Raw genomic sequence first — 20,270 nt, 5'->3', positions numbered from 1 at the left:
CTGGGGATTGGTGCTCATCTCCATTTCTAAGCCGATGAGCTGTAGACACCTCCAAGGTCATGTGGCCAGCATGACTACATGGAGCACCATTACCTCCCACCCCCCAGATGGTGCCTATTGATCTACTCACATTTGCATATGTTCAAACTGATAGGTTGGCAGAAGCTGGGGCTAATAGTGGGAGCTCACTCTGTTCCCCGGATTCGAACCTCCAACCTTTCAGTCAGCAAGTTCAGCAGCTCAGTGGTTTAACTCACTGCGCCACTGGGGGTTCATTATCTATGTGTGTATATACATGTGCTTTACACATTCATTTGTTAAAAAAAACTCTTAACAAATAGAATCTATCTATATCCAGAATAAAATATTTTGGCTTCCACCTTCTTTAGTTGCCAAAGATGAAACTGAATTAAACATAAAGTATCTGTTTAGAATATGGACAATGTGATTATAGAGTTTTTAGTGTATAAATATAAAGATTTCTCTTTTAACCCAAATGTTTTTATGTTCAAATGCAATAGATTAATATCAACCTATTTACACATTTTCTAATAACTATATGGACAATGATTGTAGTAAAATGATTGTAGTAATCAAAATCTTCTCATACACATACACACACTGTCACTGATAAAGCATAGATTTGCTTTTTGGGGTTTTTTTTAGATTGAGATGAGGGATGATAATAACTTTTTTAGATATTATGTACACTTATTCTTTTTTGGGGGTTTTATCATGATTGTTATAAAAAGCTTGTATCCTTTCAGCTTGACCTCACACAGGAATAGAATATGGCTTCAAGATATTGTTGTTCTCTGTCTAAACAACTAAACCTCATGGTATTTTTATACAGAGATGACAATAATGTTTACAAAAAGAGAATGTTTCACACGGCTTGCTGTGGGGTTATAAAATAGTGAGGTAAATGTGAAGTGAAAGTTCTAGCAGATGACATACCAATTAATACAAGGTTGTAGTATGATCAAAGAAACTATGTATGAGGTTGTTAAAAGAATTGGGGATAAAAGCATAATAATGGCGTAGCATATAAACTCAAAGACACATGGAATGCTGTACTTCTAATACAATTTTCAAAAGCATTTTATAAAGCTCAGGCCATTAGGCAATCTAGGTCAGTATTAACTATCCCAGGGGTTATATGACTCATGTGAAAATCCAGATGTTGCCCTTCTCATGTGGATGCTCTGAGCCTGTTCTTATTTGTTAGCAAATAGTAAGATAACATGGATATGTCTCCACATGTGGATTGCAACATAGCTTTAAATGGGAGGAATATATAGCAGGCTTAGTATTTCTAATTGTTGGGCTACACCTCAATTCCGGATTATTGATGTTATGGTTGAGCCTTCTGGCTCCGGTACTGGGAGACGGGGTCGTAAGACTCCTCGAGAGTCAGACTCTTTTGAGGAGCATGAAAGGAAACGGCTCCGGGACTTATTTGCAGAACCAACAGATGAAGACTCATTTGAGGGTTTTACCGAGGGAATGGAGGAAGAGATGGTTAGCTCAGAGGAGGATGACATGGAGTGGACTCGTGCGAGGGAGGATTTGGGTGTCACCGGCACTGATAGCATGGGAGGCGATTGGCGGGTTGCAGGATCAGACCCATGGACGGGCTGGAGGGATGGAGCGGGATCCGCAGCTGGGGATGCTGTGGGGCGTAGTCAAAGGTGTTTTAGCTCTGATGAGGATGATGATGATGAGGCACCTGGAATTAGGATAGCAGCTGACAGCGATGAGGAGTTATGAACTGGGATAAAATGGGGTTTAGGATCAATGGCTAATTGCGTTGGGCAAGGTAATCTGGACGAACGCTTGGGCTCTTGTTGGGGAACTTCCTGAAGACGGGTGTGATTCGTTGCTGGATACGTAAGTTACCAAGGACACTGGGCATAGACGGCGGGAGGAACTGTGTGGGGTTTTTCTGTGCAACTTGTGTTTAATCTTGATAGCTTGGACCTCCGTCGTCTTTTTGACGGACATTAATTACCTACTCTGGATTGACGCTGGACTGACTGACTGACTACGACCTTGGACTATCCCTTCTGTGGCTATCGGTGGAACTCGTGGAACTTAGACGCCCGCACTTGGCTTTCGACCTCGGACCGGACTGGGACCCTGCTGACCGCCGTGATCCTGATTGATGTGCCTGGACCCGGATTTCGCTCGTTGCACGGAGGAGTAACAGCCTAAGTTACTCATCTGTAGCTTTTTGGTAGCAGAGAGAAATCTGCTGCCAGCGTTTGATGTTCATTTTGACCTTTGTTTACCAACTTTTATTTGTTTAAACTGCCAGGCTGAAGTAAGCATTTTTGAGTTAATCCGGATTAAACTCCTGTTTAATCCGGTTTATTCCTTCGAACCGTTTTAGTTCAAACGGAGCTGTTTCTGTTACTTTTCACACTGAAGACAAGTGTTTGCCTAGTCCTTTGTTTACTACGGGCATTTTTGTGTTCTGTAACTTTAATAAACTGTGTTGTACTCTATTTGGTGGCGTTCTGTCTCTGACAATTGAAGGGTAAAAACTTTTATCATTAATATTTCACAGTTCTTTGGGAAAAAGTAGAAAGAGAAAAAACATGCTCATGCCAGAAGAAATACTTGACTCATGATTTATATTGAATTTACCACCACCCATACCTTGGAGAATGCAGTGATCTTCAAAATGACAAACATATTATTTCTTATACACCCTTTCGGGAAAGTTACTTTCGAAAATCCCATGCATTATAAACTCCCACCCTTTCCCCTAAGTACATGAGATCATATGTCACTCTTCCAAACAAAAGGGAAAAGATACAAAGCCCCATAGCCTGCTTAATGAAAAGATTTTCAGGTTGCTAACTTGCTATACTTTACAATGTGGTGACTTAAATATTAGCATTCAGATCCCTAGTTAATTACCAGTACAACCTCAAATTTGTCAAAGCTTATTGCCCTTCACCAGAGCACATCCTGCATGGCTAAAATATTAGCTATTGTACAATAAGTTGCTCAGGTTCATGGGGCTGGTTGCCTGAAAGTGCTGGTCTGGAATGAATTCCCTGTAAAATTCATTCGACAAACACTGTAGATAGGCATTTATCACACTGGGAGTAGGGGCCATGCTGCCAGCTAGAATTATAAATAGTTCTGGTTCACAACATGGCATCTGTTACCTGCTTGAGATGAACGCTCACCCTCACGATTTGCATTGAACATTTTATTCTGAGGCTGGCTAGTATATGTGTGTCAGGGCAAAGGGTGCCAGCAGAGCTAGGAGGAGCATGTTATGGTCCATCTAAGGCATTTATCTGGAATTTAAATAAGAATCAAAACAGAGCAAAATACATGTGTATTAAATACCAGCTTTTTCAGCATTCAACACAAGAATAAATGTGATTCATTATCATGGAACAGGGAAACTGCGTTCTTGAACATATAACCATAAAAGACCTCAAGGACCATCTAATCTAACCCTTTCCATGCAGGATCAGACAATCAAGCCACCCCTGAAAGATTCCCATCTGTTTAAAGCTCCAAAGAAAGAAATCCCACCATAAAGTGATTTGAAGTTCAAGAGTCTATTTCTTGTTATTTTAATCCATTAATAGATCCACAGTAGCACAGTGGGTTAAACCCTTGTGCTGGCTAGACTGCCGACCTGAAGGTTGGGTTTCTGACCTGGAGGTTGCTGGTTGAAATCCGTGAGATGGGGTGGGTTCCCATCTTGTCAGCTCTAGCTTGCGGATACATGAGATAAGCTTCCCAGCAGGATGGTAACACATCCGGGTGTTCCCTGAGCAACGTCTTTGTAGATGGGCAATTCTCTCACACCAGAAACAACTTGCAGTATGTTCTCAAGTCGCTTCTGACACAATTTTAAAAAATTAACTGATATGTGTTCTAGTCTCTGGTGCAGATAAAACAAGCATACTCCATCTTCTACATGACATCACTTCAGATATTTAAAGATGACTGACATGTCACCTTAGTTTTCTCTTCTCCGTGTTAAATATATCCATTTCCCTAAATTGTGTTACTAATTAGATTTGTTCTCCAGACCTGTGATTATACTGCAACCTTATCACATGAGCCAGGCAAAGTGTTCTGCTTTGTCTGGCTTTGCCGAAGAAACAGGGGGCCAGCAGGGTGAATCCATCACCTTACACGCTGCTCCCTCACGGCAACACTTTCCCCATCACACGTGGAAAGTGTTACCCAAGCAGCAAGGATCCGTGCTGGCTTCAATCCAGCACAACACGGGCAGGCTCCTGTGTTGGGAGGGAAGCATCATACAATGCTTCCACTCCAGTTGTGGGCGGGGCCTCTGCCAAAAGTCCAGTGACATCGTGGGATGGGCAACATGCCCATCCGTCGCTGGAATGGCAGGGAAGCATCCTAGGACACTTCCCAAGCCCCGTCTGATGATATTGTTGATCACCGTTCTCCAGACATATCTGGCATGCCAACCTCCCTCTGTTAATTAGCACATGTCAATTTTCCCCCATTTCTGGATATTTTGATGCATAATGGAGGTAATTCAAAAGATATAGTGATAGGTACTTCTTTAATAAATCTTTTAACTTGCATGTTATTTAGTAGTACAAGGTAGTTCTTGAATCAGAAATAGCCAGAATAATTAACAATACTTACTTAATCCACACTGTATTATTAAATTGTTTTTATTATTTTTAAACTATGTCTAAAGTGCAAGATTGTTAGCCACTTTGAATCCCCGCAGGGAGAAAGGCAGGATATAAAATAAAATAAATAAATGGAACCAGCAAAGAAATCCATACCAAGGAAGCTTATTCCTTCAATTTCCAAATAGTTAGGAATGGGTTGCTACAAAAGGACAGTCAGGCTTCTGAGCTGCTTCTTAGGACTTCATCACATTAGATCAGTGATTCTCAACCTGTGGGTCACCAGGTGTTTTGGCCTACAACTCCTAGAAATCCCAACCAATTTACCAGCTGTTGGGATTTTGGGGAGTTGAAGGCCAAAACATCTGGGGACCCACAGGTTGAGAACCACTGCATTAGAGCATGAATCCACTTTAAATCCAATTTCTGCCTCCTGCAGAAATCTGGGATTTGTAGTTTAGTGAGGCCCAGGATCACTCAGGCCGAGTAGTTTAAAGGTTGTTCCCTAAACAATAAACCCAAGAATTCTTCAGGATGCAACAACTGATTTAAAGTGACAGATCCTGTTTTAGAAACAGTAGATTGCACTAGGATTCCCGTTTTGTGTTACCTAGAGCAATATGTCGTATATCTCTGCATTAAATGCTATAACGTATGCACACATGCACCCATATGCATACATATGGATACAGACACATATTTGCAGTCCCAAACATCCAGAAATCCCTGCACTATTTCTGTATTGGTATAATCCTTGGGTTTTGTTACTGTGTCAAGTGGGCTGGAATAATATGCTCAGATATCACAAAGCAATTAGAAAGTCAAATAATTCTGAGTTATGGTTCACTGTCATTTCCATTACATTACAATTGGCTAGCGGTCAGCTGCTGGCATTACACAACTGGCTTGTATAATAAAACAGGAGTGGATCTCTTTATTTGTACTCTGGGACTGTAGCACATGCAGCTGAACAGAACAAGAAAACAAAGGTCCTTCCTGACAATCCTTCTCCACGATCCCTGCTTGTGTGCAGGGACAGATAGTATCATTTTAGAAACAATGCCTCTTGCCTCACTTTACGAATATACATTTTTGGGAAAAAATTTTGCTTTGGTTCGCATAATCCCTGGAAGATCAGCTCTTGAAAATGCAGAAGATTAATCATCCAATCTTCCTAGGATTAAAGTGATGTAAGGAATCTAAATCCTAAGAGCTTGTTTTTCAAGGAACGAACATAGAGATAATGCACATGCATAAACTGAAGGCTGAATCCTATGATTCAGCAAGAAAATGTTAGAGGAAGAAAAGGAAGAAAAAAATCCTTTTATTCTGGAGTGGATGTTACTGAATCGTATTAAAACGATGGATTATTACTGTGGCAGAGAAAACAGCGAGCAAGATACTGAGAAAATGAAGTGGAGGCATATTAGTGTACCAGATAAATAAACCCCTACTACCTGTGGAAAAGAGTAATGGATGTTGTGACTCACTGAAACTGCATATAATCTATTTAGGTATGCCTCTTTCATCTAAAGGGAGGGGAGTTATATTGTGTTTGTATATGTAATTTGCATGTAAAACTTCACTACTGGTCGATAATTATAAATGATATTAAGAGTTTCAGAACCACCTGTATCATTTTCCATTAACCATTCTTCCTTTCTCTTCTCTCCTCAAACTTAGTTTACAAGATGCTGGAATTGGATTTATCTTGGTCATAGACCGCAGGCAAGATAAATGGAGTTCTGTGCAAGCTTCTGTACTACGAATTGCGGTGAGATCTTAAGCAATTAAGAGTTATGAATCCCTTGAGATACATAACATTAACAAGCATGTTTGCCTGTTGGTTGGTTGTTATGTTCCTGTTAACATTTTTTTGTCAAGAACCTTATATAATAACTGCTTCTAATTTTAACAACAGTACACAGTGTGTGCAGTGGATGTAAGTGTTACATATGGTATGGCTACAGAAGCAGAAATAATATGCAAGATTATAATGATAACATGCTTTAAAACAACTGAAATTTGTAGAAGCTGTTACATTTTTCTTAAAAAATTTAGACACTTAAACTTCAAATAGTCTCAGGTAAAATTAACTAATTTGTGGAGGTGAGGAAGTTTTCACCACAGAAACAATTGAACCTGACAATGTATGAGAAATTAGTACATTTTAATTAAAGCACAATTTATATTTTATAAGAATTCACTATTTACGTTTATGACAGTATTTATTATGATAGATTGATTAGTCTAGCTTCTAGTTTATACTGAGCAGCAGTATATCACAGTAACAGAGCCACTATATATTATGACAAAATTAGTAAGCTAGAAGCTTTATTTAGATATTTGTATCATTGTGAAAAAATACTTCATGTTTCCACAATGATTTCTGCTGGTATCTTGTTTTCTCCTTGGCTATCCTTGAGGGTCTTTCTTTATTAGAATATGTCATACTAATTACGGCTTTACAACAAGATATGTACATGAGTATTTTTATTTGACTTTTTATAAATGATTCCTAAAATGAAAAGCCAATGTGAATAAAAAAATAAGGTCATTTGTCATTTTGATAAGGCAGAGATAATGTAACCAAAAATTCCTGGAAGCTTCCCGAGTGTTCCAACAAGCTGAGGTTTTTATTGAGCAAACTAAATTATTAGTTCTGATGCATGTATTGGTTTGGTTTGGTTTTTGGTGCTTGCTAGCTATTAAGGAACCAAATATACTACAAATAGCTCTTCATTTTTTCTATATTTAGGTTGTTTTTGTTTGTTTACTACCATGATACAGTCAGTTAGGCGAGATTGTAGCATTACTCTTGGTTTTTACCTAATGGCAATGTGAGGAGGTTTTTTTATTGTGTCAGAAGCAACTTGAGAACATATTTCAAGTCGCTTCTGGTGTGAGAGAATTGGCCGTCTACAGAGACGTTGCCCAGGGGACGCCTGAATGTATTACCATCCTGCTGGGAGGCTTCTCTCATGTCCCTGAAAGCTAGAGATAACAGATGGGAGCTCACCCCATCTCGCAGATTTGAACCAGCAACCTTCAGATCAGCAACCCAACCTTCAGGTCAGCAGTCCAGCCGGCACAAGGATTTAACCCATTGTGCCATCATGATTTGTGTTATTTATATTATTTGTATTATTTCTATTATTGCTGGAGATTAAGGGCATCATTTCAAATCTTCCTTTACTGGTTTACACTATCAGTTTAAATTCTGCTGGCAGGAAGCACAATTTTATGCCATTGTGAAAGTTGGAACAGCCAGAGGGCACAAGAGCAGTCTAACGCTAACTTAACTTTGCTGTGTTTCATTTCTTTCCACAAACCAATCAGCAACACCAGCTGGTCTCCTATGAGGAACTTCTGTGTAACTAAGTGACAGTTCTTTTTTCCATTCTCCCTATAACAATATTGTAATTGCTGGGGTAGTAACAAACTAGCCTCTCTCGCAGACTAGCAGGGATGGACTAACCTTGACTCAGGCCATAGTTGGTCTGCACCTGCCTGCCTTCCACTTCCTAACTCATTGGTCTATCTCCAGAGGCACTATTGCTTACATCATGCCTGGCCATTGACTGCCTAGGTTGGCAATACTGCAAATTTAAGAACAGATACATTTGGAGGGTCACAGATTCTCCAACCTACCTTTACTTCAGTGGCTAAACTGTGCAATTGATTCAGGAAGCACTCACAGCTCACCAGATCCCTGGACCTTTCCAAATGATTGCAACCTTAAGCTCTTACAAATTGTTTAAGTTGCAGCTAATGAAGATGTGGCAATTATAAATCAGCCACAGTGTAGTTGTCCAATCCATAGGTATATGAAGCTTCATTTGGTGGTCATCTAAGGGTTTCCACAACAGTTTGGGGGTAGGGAATGTAAAGCTTTGGGGGTTTTGTTGTATTGTTTTTGGAGGGTTTTTTTCGTTCTGCCTCCCAAATGGCATAAAAACTGACTATCATAAACGTCTTACTCAGGGCCGTTGCCAGAAAAAAAATTCGGGAGGGGTTTTGAAAATTTCGGGGGGGGGGGGGTTGAACCCCTAGCACATACCCCTCCCCACTACAAACCTGTCAATATCTGCTTGAGATAGTGCCTGGGGGGGACTCTTAATGTTTTGCATCTCATAGACTTAGCATGGGGATTTGGTTAACCAGTTAAAATTCATGAGTAAACGAGATTTTTTTTATAACTTGAAAAATTTCGGGGGGGGGGGGGGTTGAACCCCTAACCCCCCCCCCCCTCGCTACAGGCCTGGTCTTACTCACCACTTTGCTATGTTTGGTGGTCTTTTCATCTGTTCTCATCTGTTTTTGGTCCTAAATAGTACATACTGTCCATCTTTGAAAATGAGGTTCATGCAAGTCTGAAACAGGAGGGGTAGCAGGAAAAGTCCCCAAACACAATAGTGGCCATTAGAAGCACAAGAACCTTTTTTGGGGTGCTAGTGATTATTAGGGGTAAAACAAAAATAGTGATACTATAAAATGACTGAGGGAGTAGAAATGAAGAATGCAGACTTCAAGGAATCGAAAGGAGGTCCATTCCAGCTTTTCAAACCATGGCAGTTGCCCAGTCCGGAACTGCAGTCTCGGTCTTATTCTTTTACGTCTGTGCTACCCAGCTCCACACTGGGGATAATCGCAATTTGTTAAAATGAGGAACAAAGATTACTGCAAGCCATAATTTGAACCATGGTATGTAGATAATTACTGGTTAATGTCAATTGTAGTTTGTTAGACACAAATGTTGTGGCAAACTGTTTATTGCAAATCAGAAGAAGGAAGAGGAACATAATGCACTAGAGAGGGGGGGGGGGAATGTGGGCCAGTAGACATATTCTCCAGGCCACATGATTAGCAAATGTCAAACAATGAGTCATAAATCTAATGACATTTAGACTAGTGCAAATCCTTTTGGCTTTGTTCATTTAAGTACTGCATCAAAACCAAGAGTGCAATGTTATTGAGTCAGTGTGATGTCATGGTTTGAGCGTTGGATTATGACTCTGGAGACCAGGGTCCAAATTATTTATTATTTATTTATTTGCAATATTTATATACTGCCCTTCTCAACCCTGAAGGGGACTCAGGGCGGTTCACAGTGTTCGCAATGCAAACTCATCTGCCCAAATAAATGTTTTGTTTTTCTATATTTTTTCAAATTTCTTCTGGGAAAATGGGAGTCACATATTTGGAGCTCACATCAAATTCTTATCTTGTTTTCGATTTCTTGGGCAAATAACTTATGTGTAATCATGAGATTTGGTAGAAAGCCAGCAAAATATAATGGTTGGCACATTAGACTATTACTCTGGAGATCAGGGTTTAAATTCCCATCCAGCCATAGAAGCCTGCAGGGTGACCTTGGTAAACCACAGTCTCTAAACCTCAGAGGAAGGGAAAGGCAAACTCCTTTTGAACAAATGTTGCCAAGAAATGTCTATGATAGGTATGCTTTCAAGTGGCCATAAGTCAGAAGTGACTTGAACTCACACACACAGGGTTTGATGGGAGCCATTTTCTGGTGGTTCGTTCTAGACTAGTGTCACGCTCTAGGCAACGGAGCACCAAGAACCAAACACGGAGGCCAATAACTATCTAATATCTTTATTAAGGAAATATATAAGAATAATAAAAACAAGTAGAAAATATAGTTCAGAAGCAGACCTATCCAATGAGGTCAAATTTTGTCCAGAAATGTTTAGTCCAATAAATGATATTAGAGTTCAAAGTTAAATCCCAAACCGAAACACACACTATTGCCAAGCAATAGTGTGGGGAAATGTCCAGGGTCTTTCAGGGTCCAAGGTTATAATCCACAACAAGGTCGAGAGCAAACTTGATTCTTAGAGCAAGGTCCGTGGCTAGAGACAAGGCGAGGCAATTCCGGAATACTTGGAAAGACAAGGCAGTTCTTGAATACTTGGATTGGCAAGGCAAGGAAGCTGGGGTTGCGGACTTGCAAAGTCCACACTAGACTGGATCACGAAAATCACTCCTGAAGCTGCTCTGTTGACTCCGCACGGATCCAACCGTGCCAGGCACCTATATCTGGGTCTCGTTTTCCTGCCAAACAGGTGTCCAGCGTTCTCTTTCCCTAGAGAACGGAAAACGAAACCCAGTTTTCTCCAGATGTGAAACTCCCTAGATTTTCCCAAGGGAAGCATGGCTAATCAGTGTCTTGTTTAGCTGCGATTCTCAGACTCCTGCGAATCTGCTCCCTTTCTCTCCTTTCCGCAGTGTAGGACTGTCTCCTGGCAAAAGGAGGCGAGGATTGCTCAAGGTCTTTTTTAATTGCTTCTTGGGCAAAAACATCAACATCAGGCATCTGAAAGGATTCCGGCTGTTGTTGATCCGGAGAAAACCCCATGTTTTCATTCTCATCTGCCACAGGGACACTAGAAGCGGGACTACAAGGCCCATGAGTCATCACAACTAGTCTTTCTCAATCTGTCGGTCCCCAGGTGTTTTGACCTACAACTCCCAGAAATCTCAGCCAGTTTACCAGCTGTTATGATTTCTGGGAGTTGAAAGCTAAAATATCTGGGGACCCAAAGGTTGAGATCCACTGCCCTAGACTTTCTTACATTTATTTATATACCCACAGACCCAAAACAGTTGACATTTCCTCAATTTTCTCAGTTCAGCTATTTCTATTTGTAACTGCAACTTTATTGTTTATATGCCTTTACAATGTGGTATGTTTTAATAAAATACAGAATTCATTAAAAATACAGAATTAGCTTATTACATCTAAAAGAAGATAGCCAAATGTGTTTACCATTTCTAAAAGTAGCATTGGTAATAGAAGTTCTCTGTTAGTACAAAAAGGACACTAAGACACCACCACCTCGAATTAAAAACAGATACAGATTGTTTTAAAAAGCAAGGGCCATTCTGTGTACGAAGCTTAATCTTTTTGGTGCCTCTGCATAAGTTTTCTAGCAATCAGAGCAAATTTAGCAATGTGCATAGTAATGAAAATGTCATTGCCAGGTGAGTGAACAGCATTCTATTCTATTCACCCTCACATGCAGCTTATGTTGCAATGGTGGGAAGCCAACTGTTCTTTTATTATCTTTCGTAATACAGATATTTGTGGTGTTATGCAGCAAAGTTCTTATTTAGTGACCCAAATATTAAATAAATAGTAGAAATAGTTACCGTATTTAATTGCTGAAAATCCAGCTTTCTTTTTCTTTGTTTTTTAAAAAGATTAGATTTTCTCTAGATATCCAGCTTTCTATTAATCATGTAAACATTTTGTCATATCATGATCTCATTAAATGTTTGCTTCAGTTATTGTTATAATTCATATTGATCTCACAGTTTCTTCAGACTTCCAGTGCAAATGAGGTTGTCGTCATAATGGTTTATTCCCAGCAAGCCAAACTTGATTGATTACCTGCATGTCATGCCATGCAAATCTACCATTCAATACTAATCATTTAGGCAACATAAGACACCAAGATTAAAGGCGCTTAGTAATGGTTTGGTGTGATGTGAGAATGGACAAACCATGGTTTGTGTTCAACTATGGATCAGTCTCAAAGATCATGGCTTGAACTCAAGTGGGTTTTGCAAATCGTGGTTTATGCTAACTATGATTTAGATAAATACAGTCATTACTGTGTAACTGTTGGTTTACGTTTCAAACTAAAGTTAAGAGATTTTGTTGATGATCTTGGTGATATATTAAAATTTGAAATGACTTTGACTTAGAATAAAGTATAAATAACTATTTCAAAAGATTTCAAAATGTTCAATTAATTTTAATATAATAGTTATATGTAATATCTTTCACAGGCATCGTTTCCAGGAAATCTGCAGTTAGTCCTGGTTTTGCGACCCACAGGATTCTTGCACAGAACTCTCTTTGACATTGCATTCAAATTCCATAAAGATGACTATAAGATGAAGCTACCGGTTAGTATTTCTTACATTTTCTTTCCATTTGTGAGTTTGCGTAATGGAGTAATAAGAATAGTTGAACAACAAAAAGTGTAGATTTACCTCCTCCTTGATATTTTCCTGCATGTACAAATCCCATAATTTGAACATGGTCAATAAATGAATTGATGTTTTCAGATTAATTGGGTAAACTGTGTTGTGCCAACCACCTATTGTTACCTGGTTTTTAAGAGTGTTATCTCACTAAAAATAGATGGCTTTGTATTTCAATGTATGCTGTGTTTTAAAACAGCTGAATGACCAATTACTGTTAATAGAGTGGTAAATTGATGTCATAAATGTCACTTATCCCATGGCCAGTATCTTCTTCTAAAATGTAAGCCACAGAACCTAGAATTCAACAGTCTCTGATTCAAGTATTTACTCATTTATATATTATACAATTCAGTGGAAGCTAATGGCATCTTTACTGGTTCCAGAAATTCCTGGAGGATACTTGTTTTGGACTACCCATCACTCTAATTAGATATCAAAACAGTGGTTAGCTGCATAATGCAACTCAACTATGCTTACAAATAGATATGAATATGAAAATCTAACCATACTTACAATTAGATAAGGACATGGAAATAACTTTTGCATTAAATAAAAAGTGTAATTGCAAAATCTCCCAAGGTATCTTAAACTAATGCCGAAAAGCTAATAATATCAGGCCCAAGTAGACTTCACAGGAACAATAAGGCCTACTCTACACAGGAATTGCTAAAGTGGCTATTTATACTTTTCGTAGACTGTCATTCAAGTTTCACCTTCCCTTAATGCAGTGTAATGCTTTAAAACAATAGAAACATAGCAGTGTCCCTAGTGTCAGAATTCCAAGATCTATATACATTAAAGTCTGTCTTATCCAACATAAAAAGGCTGGCAGAGCGTTGGATAAGCAAAAATGTTGGATAATAAGGAGGGATTAAGGAAAAGCCTATTAAACGTCAAATTACATTATGATTTTACAAATTAAGCACCAAAACATTTTACAACAAATCGACAGAAAAAGCAGTTCAATACATGGTAATGTTATGTAGTAATTACTATATTTACGAATTTAGTACACAATTTAGCATCACAATGTATTGAAAACATTGACTACAAAAACATTGGCTACTAACAAATTGACTACAAATAAAGATAGAATTGCATAAAATGAACTTACAGTAACAACATTGTCAGAAATTAAATGCGTAAAAAGTTCAGTCCTTGCTGCCTAGAGAAACAGCTTTGGATCCGGGCGGGAGGCAGACTGCGTTGGAAAATCCAGAATGTTGGATAAGCGAATGTTGGATAAGCGAATGTTGGATAAGTGAGACTCTACTGTACTATATCCATGAGTTCCCTGTCAGGCTACAATGTGCTTTGCCGCTGGAGAAATAGAGACCAGCAAATAAATCAGATAGCTGGATATATTCCAGATTATGGAAACGAGACAGGTCGCTGTCATGAGAGGTTGCTTATTGTTTTGTAAAAATAGCCCAAAAAAAAGTGCCACAACACCATTCACATTCTCCTTGGGCTGCAAATATAATACAGAAGCCAGTATAGTATAGTGGTTTGAGCTTTGCATTATGGCTCCGCCATGAAACCCACTGAATGGTTTTGGGCAAATCACAATCTCTCGGTCTCAGAAAAATACTCAAAAGAAGGCAACTCTCTTTAGGGTCATCATAGATAGGAAATAATTTGAAGGCAATCAACAACAACAGAAACACAAATATTAAGTATTGGCTTGCATAATCTTTTAACAATGTGCCACAACTTCTCTGTATGTACAGAGTTGCTATGCTTTCTGATTTTAAGAACTAGTTTGAACATTGCCCCATATATATAGCATGTGCTCATCTGGTATGTTATAGTCTGGCTAAACAAAATTCCTGAACAAATTCTAATTTGGTCCATTTTGCTCTTGCTTCTGTGTGGTAGATCATAATGCTGAGCTCACTAGGAGAGTTAAACAGTTACATTGACAGAACACAGCTAACCGAGGATCTTGGTGGCACTCTGGATTACTGCCACGACAGGTGGCTGACCCATCGCACTGTAAGTAGTTCTTGCCCATTTCACCCAGCTGCCTGCGCCAGTGGGCCTTACTGTTGTACGTCCTGTTACTAACGGTATGGGCTCATAAATATAAACTAAAAAGTGCATAAATGTTTTGGAGGAATCTCAGCTATCTCATAGTGATGAATAATGAATTTGGGAGTGATGATTTCAGGGCCAAGAAATCTATGGCATATTGTTAAAAGAGAGTTTTGTGCTTCAGCAATATCTTCAGAGAAAATGGTACTTAAAAAATGAATTGTATTTCTGACTTCCAGTGATTGGAAGCTAAAAATAATGTGCAGTTAAAAATCTAATGCTGAGGGTATTTTTATTTATGAATTTTGATACAATTAAAAGTATATAATTCTTATGTGAAACAGTTCTCATTGATTAGAGGCTGGAAAGAATTCATAGTTAGAAACGTAATCCTGGGTGTATTTTTGTTTATGAACATTGATACGTACTTTGAATCAGGTTTATCATCCTTTCACTTATATATTGCTTTTTTATTTATGGTTGCAAATATAAATATATTTATCTGAGTCTGAGTCTTAAGCATCCATCTATGTAACATCCTTTTAACCCCTAAGGCTATAGAGAGCTTTGCTCGAATGGTGAAGCAGACAGCTCAGACGCTTCGCTCTTTTGGAGCTGAACTGGCAGAAACAGAATTGCCAAATGATGTGGAGTCTACCAGGTCCCTCCTTACAGCCCATATTGAAAGCAAAGTCAAAATGAAGGTATGTGATAGTTATGCAGTGTATATATAATGGCCATATAAGATCAATTTACTTACAGTTATCAAATATGCTTTAGCTTTATTCTGGACATATTCCTTTTAATTGATCTATAGAATCCTCTTCCCAGTATCCAATACAATGATTCAACTGTACCCACCGTCCAATCCTCCACAGAAATCTTGGAAAATAATAGTAGTAATGTGAGATTTTCAGTTTTTAAAAAATCATTATAAGAGTATATTATATAATATTTTGCTTCCTTTCTCTCCCCCCGATAAGCTATGGTTTGCAAAAATGAAAACAAACTTGTAATTTCTGCAAATTATAGTTTTGTCAGAGAAATTATTATAAAATGGCTTTATTTGTAGCATTGTTAGTTCCAGTGTCTGAATTATTGTTCAAAAATGTTAATTCTTTTAAATAGCATTGTCAATTATTTAAAGTACAAAACAACTTTCAACAAATGTGAAACAAAGCTAGAAAAAGTAAAGGATCATTATGTTAGAATGTGTATACACATTCTCATCTATATTTTAAGCGGTTATGTTGAAATGGATATTATGCTATATAATGCCTTGTTAAATGCTTTACACTATTTCTTCAAATACACATGATATGGAATGTGTGATCTGCTGGATAATTGCTCAAAAGTTACATGAATTATATGATCTTTTAACCTATGGACATTTCCTTTTGGAGAATGTACCCATGGCTGCTTACACACATACTAGCCTAAATCGCAGCTGTCTTCATTGGAAAGGGCTGGAGCACCTTCCATCCCACCATTTCCCCCAGTGAGCCAAGGGAAAATATAAATGGAGATGTAGGGGTCTCTATCTCATATTCCTTTGAAGAGATTGTTCTTGGAAAGAGTATTATGTAGTAGTATCTAACAGTGTTGTCTGGCACAAGTCTACAGATCGCCACTTTAAGTAACACTGCTCTAAAATATTTTTTGTCATCTCACATTTCATAGAACTGTGATTTTTTTTAAAAAAAATAGCTCATCTGTGGTCATCTACTTTTTCTGCAGGAAGATCTAAGGATAGCAGTAGATGAAGGCCATGATATTCTCCATAGTATTAGGAAACCAGTTCTTGAAAATCCAGAGTATAAGCTGAATCCAGATCAAGTGGAAAACCAAGTCACTGTGGAAAGGTAAGCCAAATCTAGCATTTCACATTGGTCTCTGAATTTAATTTTATGTATATATTGCATGCATGTTCCTCTCCAAAATGACATCTAATGCTCTATTTCATTGTTGCATGCATGTGTTGCACACTCATTCTTCCCTGAAACCAAGCTAATATTCAATCAGAGTGAAAAGTATTGTATTTTGATGACATTTTACAACCCACACAAATGGCCCCACAGCAAGATAAATTTCTTCTTAAGGGGAAACAACACAGCTTAACAAAAGACTGTCCATAGTTGTTGCACAGATCCTAAAGAAAGGTTTCTAGCACTACTATACTATGAGAACAAGAAACCGCCTGGCAATGAGTGGAGATACTGGCTTAATGGTTGCACCAGCATTTCTACTAGTCTGTAGTTCTAGCAATACAAACTTTCTTCTGAAAGGAACTTCAAAGTTCAGTCATCAGAAAGGATCATCTGGGATGCTAAATGAAATACGGTAATGCCATGCGAAATAGGTAGGGGAAGGCACCACTGACCTTTTCACTAAATTGAGAAAATAAATCAGCAGTTGTAGCCGAAGGGACTTCTAGCAAAATGTTTTGATTCTGAGGAATACAGTATTTCCAACATGGTTTATATTTCCAGTAGTCAACACCCATGAAGTAGCCATGCTTGAGAAGAGAAAAATCTTCTGAAACTAAATTTTTTGAAACTTTGACACCATATGACAATATTAAAATAGATAGCAATATAATTCTCACCTCCAGAACTGATTTCTGAATTTATGCCAAGAAACTTGGAATTCTATAAGTATAGTTGCAAGTCATTCCAACAAATGACATGTCTCATACTTTTAATAAATGCCTTTCTTTAATCGTTTCATTGAATCTAATGTAGTTTTATAGTATCCTTCTGGGGTTCAGGTTCTACGTGAAAACAATCCTGTTCATTTGCTTTCAAACCTCTCATTAATGACTTGTCTTGATTCTGATATAATGCTAATGATTCTGTTTCACGTACAACGGGGATAAGGATTATGTGATTTTCCAAATGCCAGCACAGGGATGATAGGAGTTGCAATCCTAGAGCATCTGCAGGACTGCAAGTTCCCTATCTGTAGTTCCGATGTACTTTCATTAATGTTCCTTTCCTTTTTTTAAAGGCTTCTAGCTCAGCTAGATGAAACAGCAACAGCCTTTGATGAATTTTGGTCTAAACACCAACAGAAACTGGAGCAGTGCTTACAGCTTAGACATTTTGAACTGGATTTCAAAGAGGTGATGACTTTTAATGCTAATAAAAATTTTGTGTTGCTAGTATCAACAAAAGTCAAACACCGTACTCAGTTATACGTTGAAGCTTGTATTACCATGTTCTTGATTTTTTTCATTTCTCTACCATTCATTTTAAATGTACTTTGTCTTATGTAGGATATTTCATTAAGTGTATCATTGATTAAATGGACTGTTAAGAATAATAAATGAAAATCTGTAATATTCAAATATTATTTATAATAACTGAAATATGTAACTGTGAGGACTCATGGGCCTTGTAGTCCTGTTCCTAGTACTATTGTGACAGACGAAGAGGAAAACATGGGGTTTTCGCCGGTTCAGCAAGAGCCGGAGTCTCTTCACCTGCAGGATGTTGATGTTTGCCCTCAAGAATTCAGCCAAACAGGCCTTGGGCAGAACTCCCCACCGTTTCCCAGAAAAGAATTTTATTCCAGAGAAAGGGGAGTCAGAGAGGCCCAACGGAGGAGTTTACGCTTAGCTGCCAAACATCAAGCTGATTAGGTCTGCTTCCCTTGAGAAATTCTAAGGAGTCACACATCTGGACAGAGTTGGGTTTCGCTTCCCGTTCTCTAGGGAAAGAGTTCTGTTGGCGGGAAAACGAGACCCAATATAGGTGTTTGGCGCGAGGGATTCTTTGCGGAGTCAATTGATCAGCTTGAGGAGAGAGATCATGTGTGGACTTCGTAATCCCAGTTCCTTGCTTCCCGGATCAAGCTTCAAGCCTTGCCCTGTCTCACGGTTTTACCACGGACTCTGTTTCATGCTTCATGTTAGCCTCTTCTTCAGTCACGGATCTAGCCAAGAATCAAGTTTATTTCCAGCCTTGTTGTCAAGCTTCATTGGACTTTAAAGACTCTGTTATTTCCCCACACTATTGCTTGGCAAAGTGTGTGTTTTGGTCAAGTGGATTAAAACTTTGAACTCTAATATCTTATATTGGACAATACATTTCTGGACTATATTTGACCTCATCTGAAAGGTCTGCTTCTGAACTATATTCTTCACTTGTTTTTATTGATTTTATATATTTCTTTAATAAAGATATTAGATAGAGACTGGCCTCTGTGTAAGGTTATTGGTGCTCTGCAGCCAGGGTCCTGACAGTTTGACTCCGCCACCTTAAGCACCAAACAACCTAAGGCCAGAATGTCTACAGGAACCGGAGCGGAGGCTCAACCACCCAGTTACACCATTTCCCAAGATGAATTCAATCGAATCTGAGACACACTCCGAACGCAGGAGGGAGAAATACGGGGCCTGAAGGAACGCGGAGCCCGTCTCCCTGCCCTAGCGCTACCAACCAAGTTTTCTGGAGAAGCCTCCAAGGTTCATGTTTTCCGTCGCCAGTGCCAGGCGTACTTAGAAGCCCGGCAAGCCGAGTTTCCCCAAGAAGATGTCAAAGTGGCGTGGATCTACAGTCTCCTAGATGGGCCTGCGGCCACGTGGGCGACGGTGCTATATGATGCGGGTTCCACGCATCTAAGCACCGCGCAAAATTTCTTGAACCACCTTAGAAAGACTTGGGGGATCGAGGACGATGAGGAGGCGGCCGGCCATAAACTCCGGCGTCTCTTCCAAGGGGACAGGCCGTTGTCCCGGTACATAGCCGAGTTCCGGGTGCTGGCTCAGAGCACCGGCTGGAACGATATAGCCCTTAGAGGACAGTTTCGCAAGGACCTCAACATCGAAGAAATCTCTAAGGTGGATCCCCCAGGGACTCTTGAGAGACTCATCAACCAGTGTTTACGAGCTGAAGCCCTGCTTGCCAACAAGAAACAGTGGCTCCGAGGCCAGAGTGGAAGAGCCGGAGTGAAACCCCCCGCTTCTGCCAGTGTTCAGCCACGTCCAGTATGGAGATCCCCACCGCCAGCCTCAAACCCCATGGGAAGCGAGGAGGAGCCAATGCAGTTGGGCAATGTGCGCCCCAGACTAGATGTTGCCGAGAAGGCCCGCCACCAATGTTTGAATCTGTGTTGGTACTGCGGGAATGGGGGCCACTTCGCCAGAGAATGTCCAGCCAAAAAGAAGCCCGCCGCCCGCCTGGTGGCTGCGTCCTCCACGGAGCCGGAGGCGGCCGAGGCGGCTGGAGCAAAGCCGGCGGGGGAAGCCAGCGACGGGGCGTAGAGAGGCTTGCCACCCCGGTCAAAAACCCCACTCAAGAGTCGCAAACTGGGGTCCTATTTCTCCTGGTGGTTACGCTGTGGTCAGTGAAAAAGGGACCCGTCATGATCCATGCCATGATAGACTCAGGGGCAACAAACAATTTCATCGATAGAGAGTATGCCGACTCTCTGGGATTACAATATCATGATTTCAAGAATGCCCGGGTGGTGCAGTCCATAGACGGCCGACCCCTAAAGACGGGTCCAGTAAGCCAATGGACTGAACCCACCAGAATGTGGATAAGGGAACACATGGAAGAAATTTCCTTCTTC

The 20,270-nt window shown here is 39.7% G+C and overlaps 1 protein-coding gene across 15 annotated transcripts in view; it reads left to right on the top strand.

Annotated features, from left to right (window-relative positions):
• The window catches only part of mcf2l (MCF.2 cell line derived transforming sequence like), a 149,648-nt gene that overhangs the window by 90,146 nt on the left and 39,232 nt on the right, over window positions 1–20,270 (top strand). For 14 of the 15 annotated variants that reach the window (XM_008107009.3, XM_062977287.1, XM_008107010.3 and 11 more), the window contains 6 exons: window positions 6,330–6,420; window positions 12,462–12,581; window positions 14,541–14,657; window positions 15,251–15,400; window positions 16,434–16,558; window positions 17,703–17,817. In XM_008107009.3, coding sequence (XP_008105216.1) covers window positions 6,330–6,420; window positions 12,462–12,581; window positions 14,541–14,657; window positions 15,251–15,400; window positions 16,434–16,558; window positions 17,703–17,817 — 718 coding nt within the window. Of the gene's footprint in view, window positions 1–5,579; window positions 6,161–6,329; window positions 6,421–12,461; window positions 12,582–14,540; window positions 14,658–15,250; window positions 15,401–16,433; window positions 16,559–17,702; window positions 17,818–20,270 lie in introns of those variants that run through there. The other variant, XM_062977290.1, reaches the window with a different exon arrangement.

Source organism: Anolis carolinensis, chromosome 3, assembly GCF_035594765.1.
Source record: "Anolis carolinensis isolate JA03-04 chromosome 3, rAnoCar3.1.pri, whole genome shotgun sequence".
NCBI lineage: Eukaryota > Metazoa > Chordata > Lepidosauria > Squamata > Dactyloidae > Anolis > Anolis carolinensis.
The sequence above is the reverse complement of the archived record's forward strand: the minus strand, read 5'-3'. Positions and strand labels throughout refer to the sequence as shown.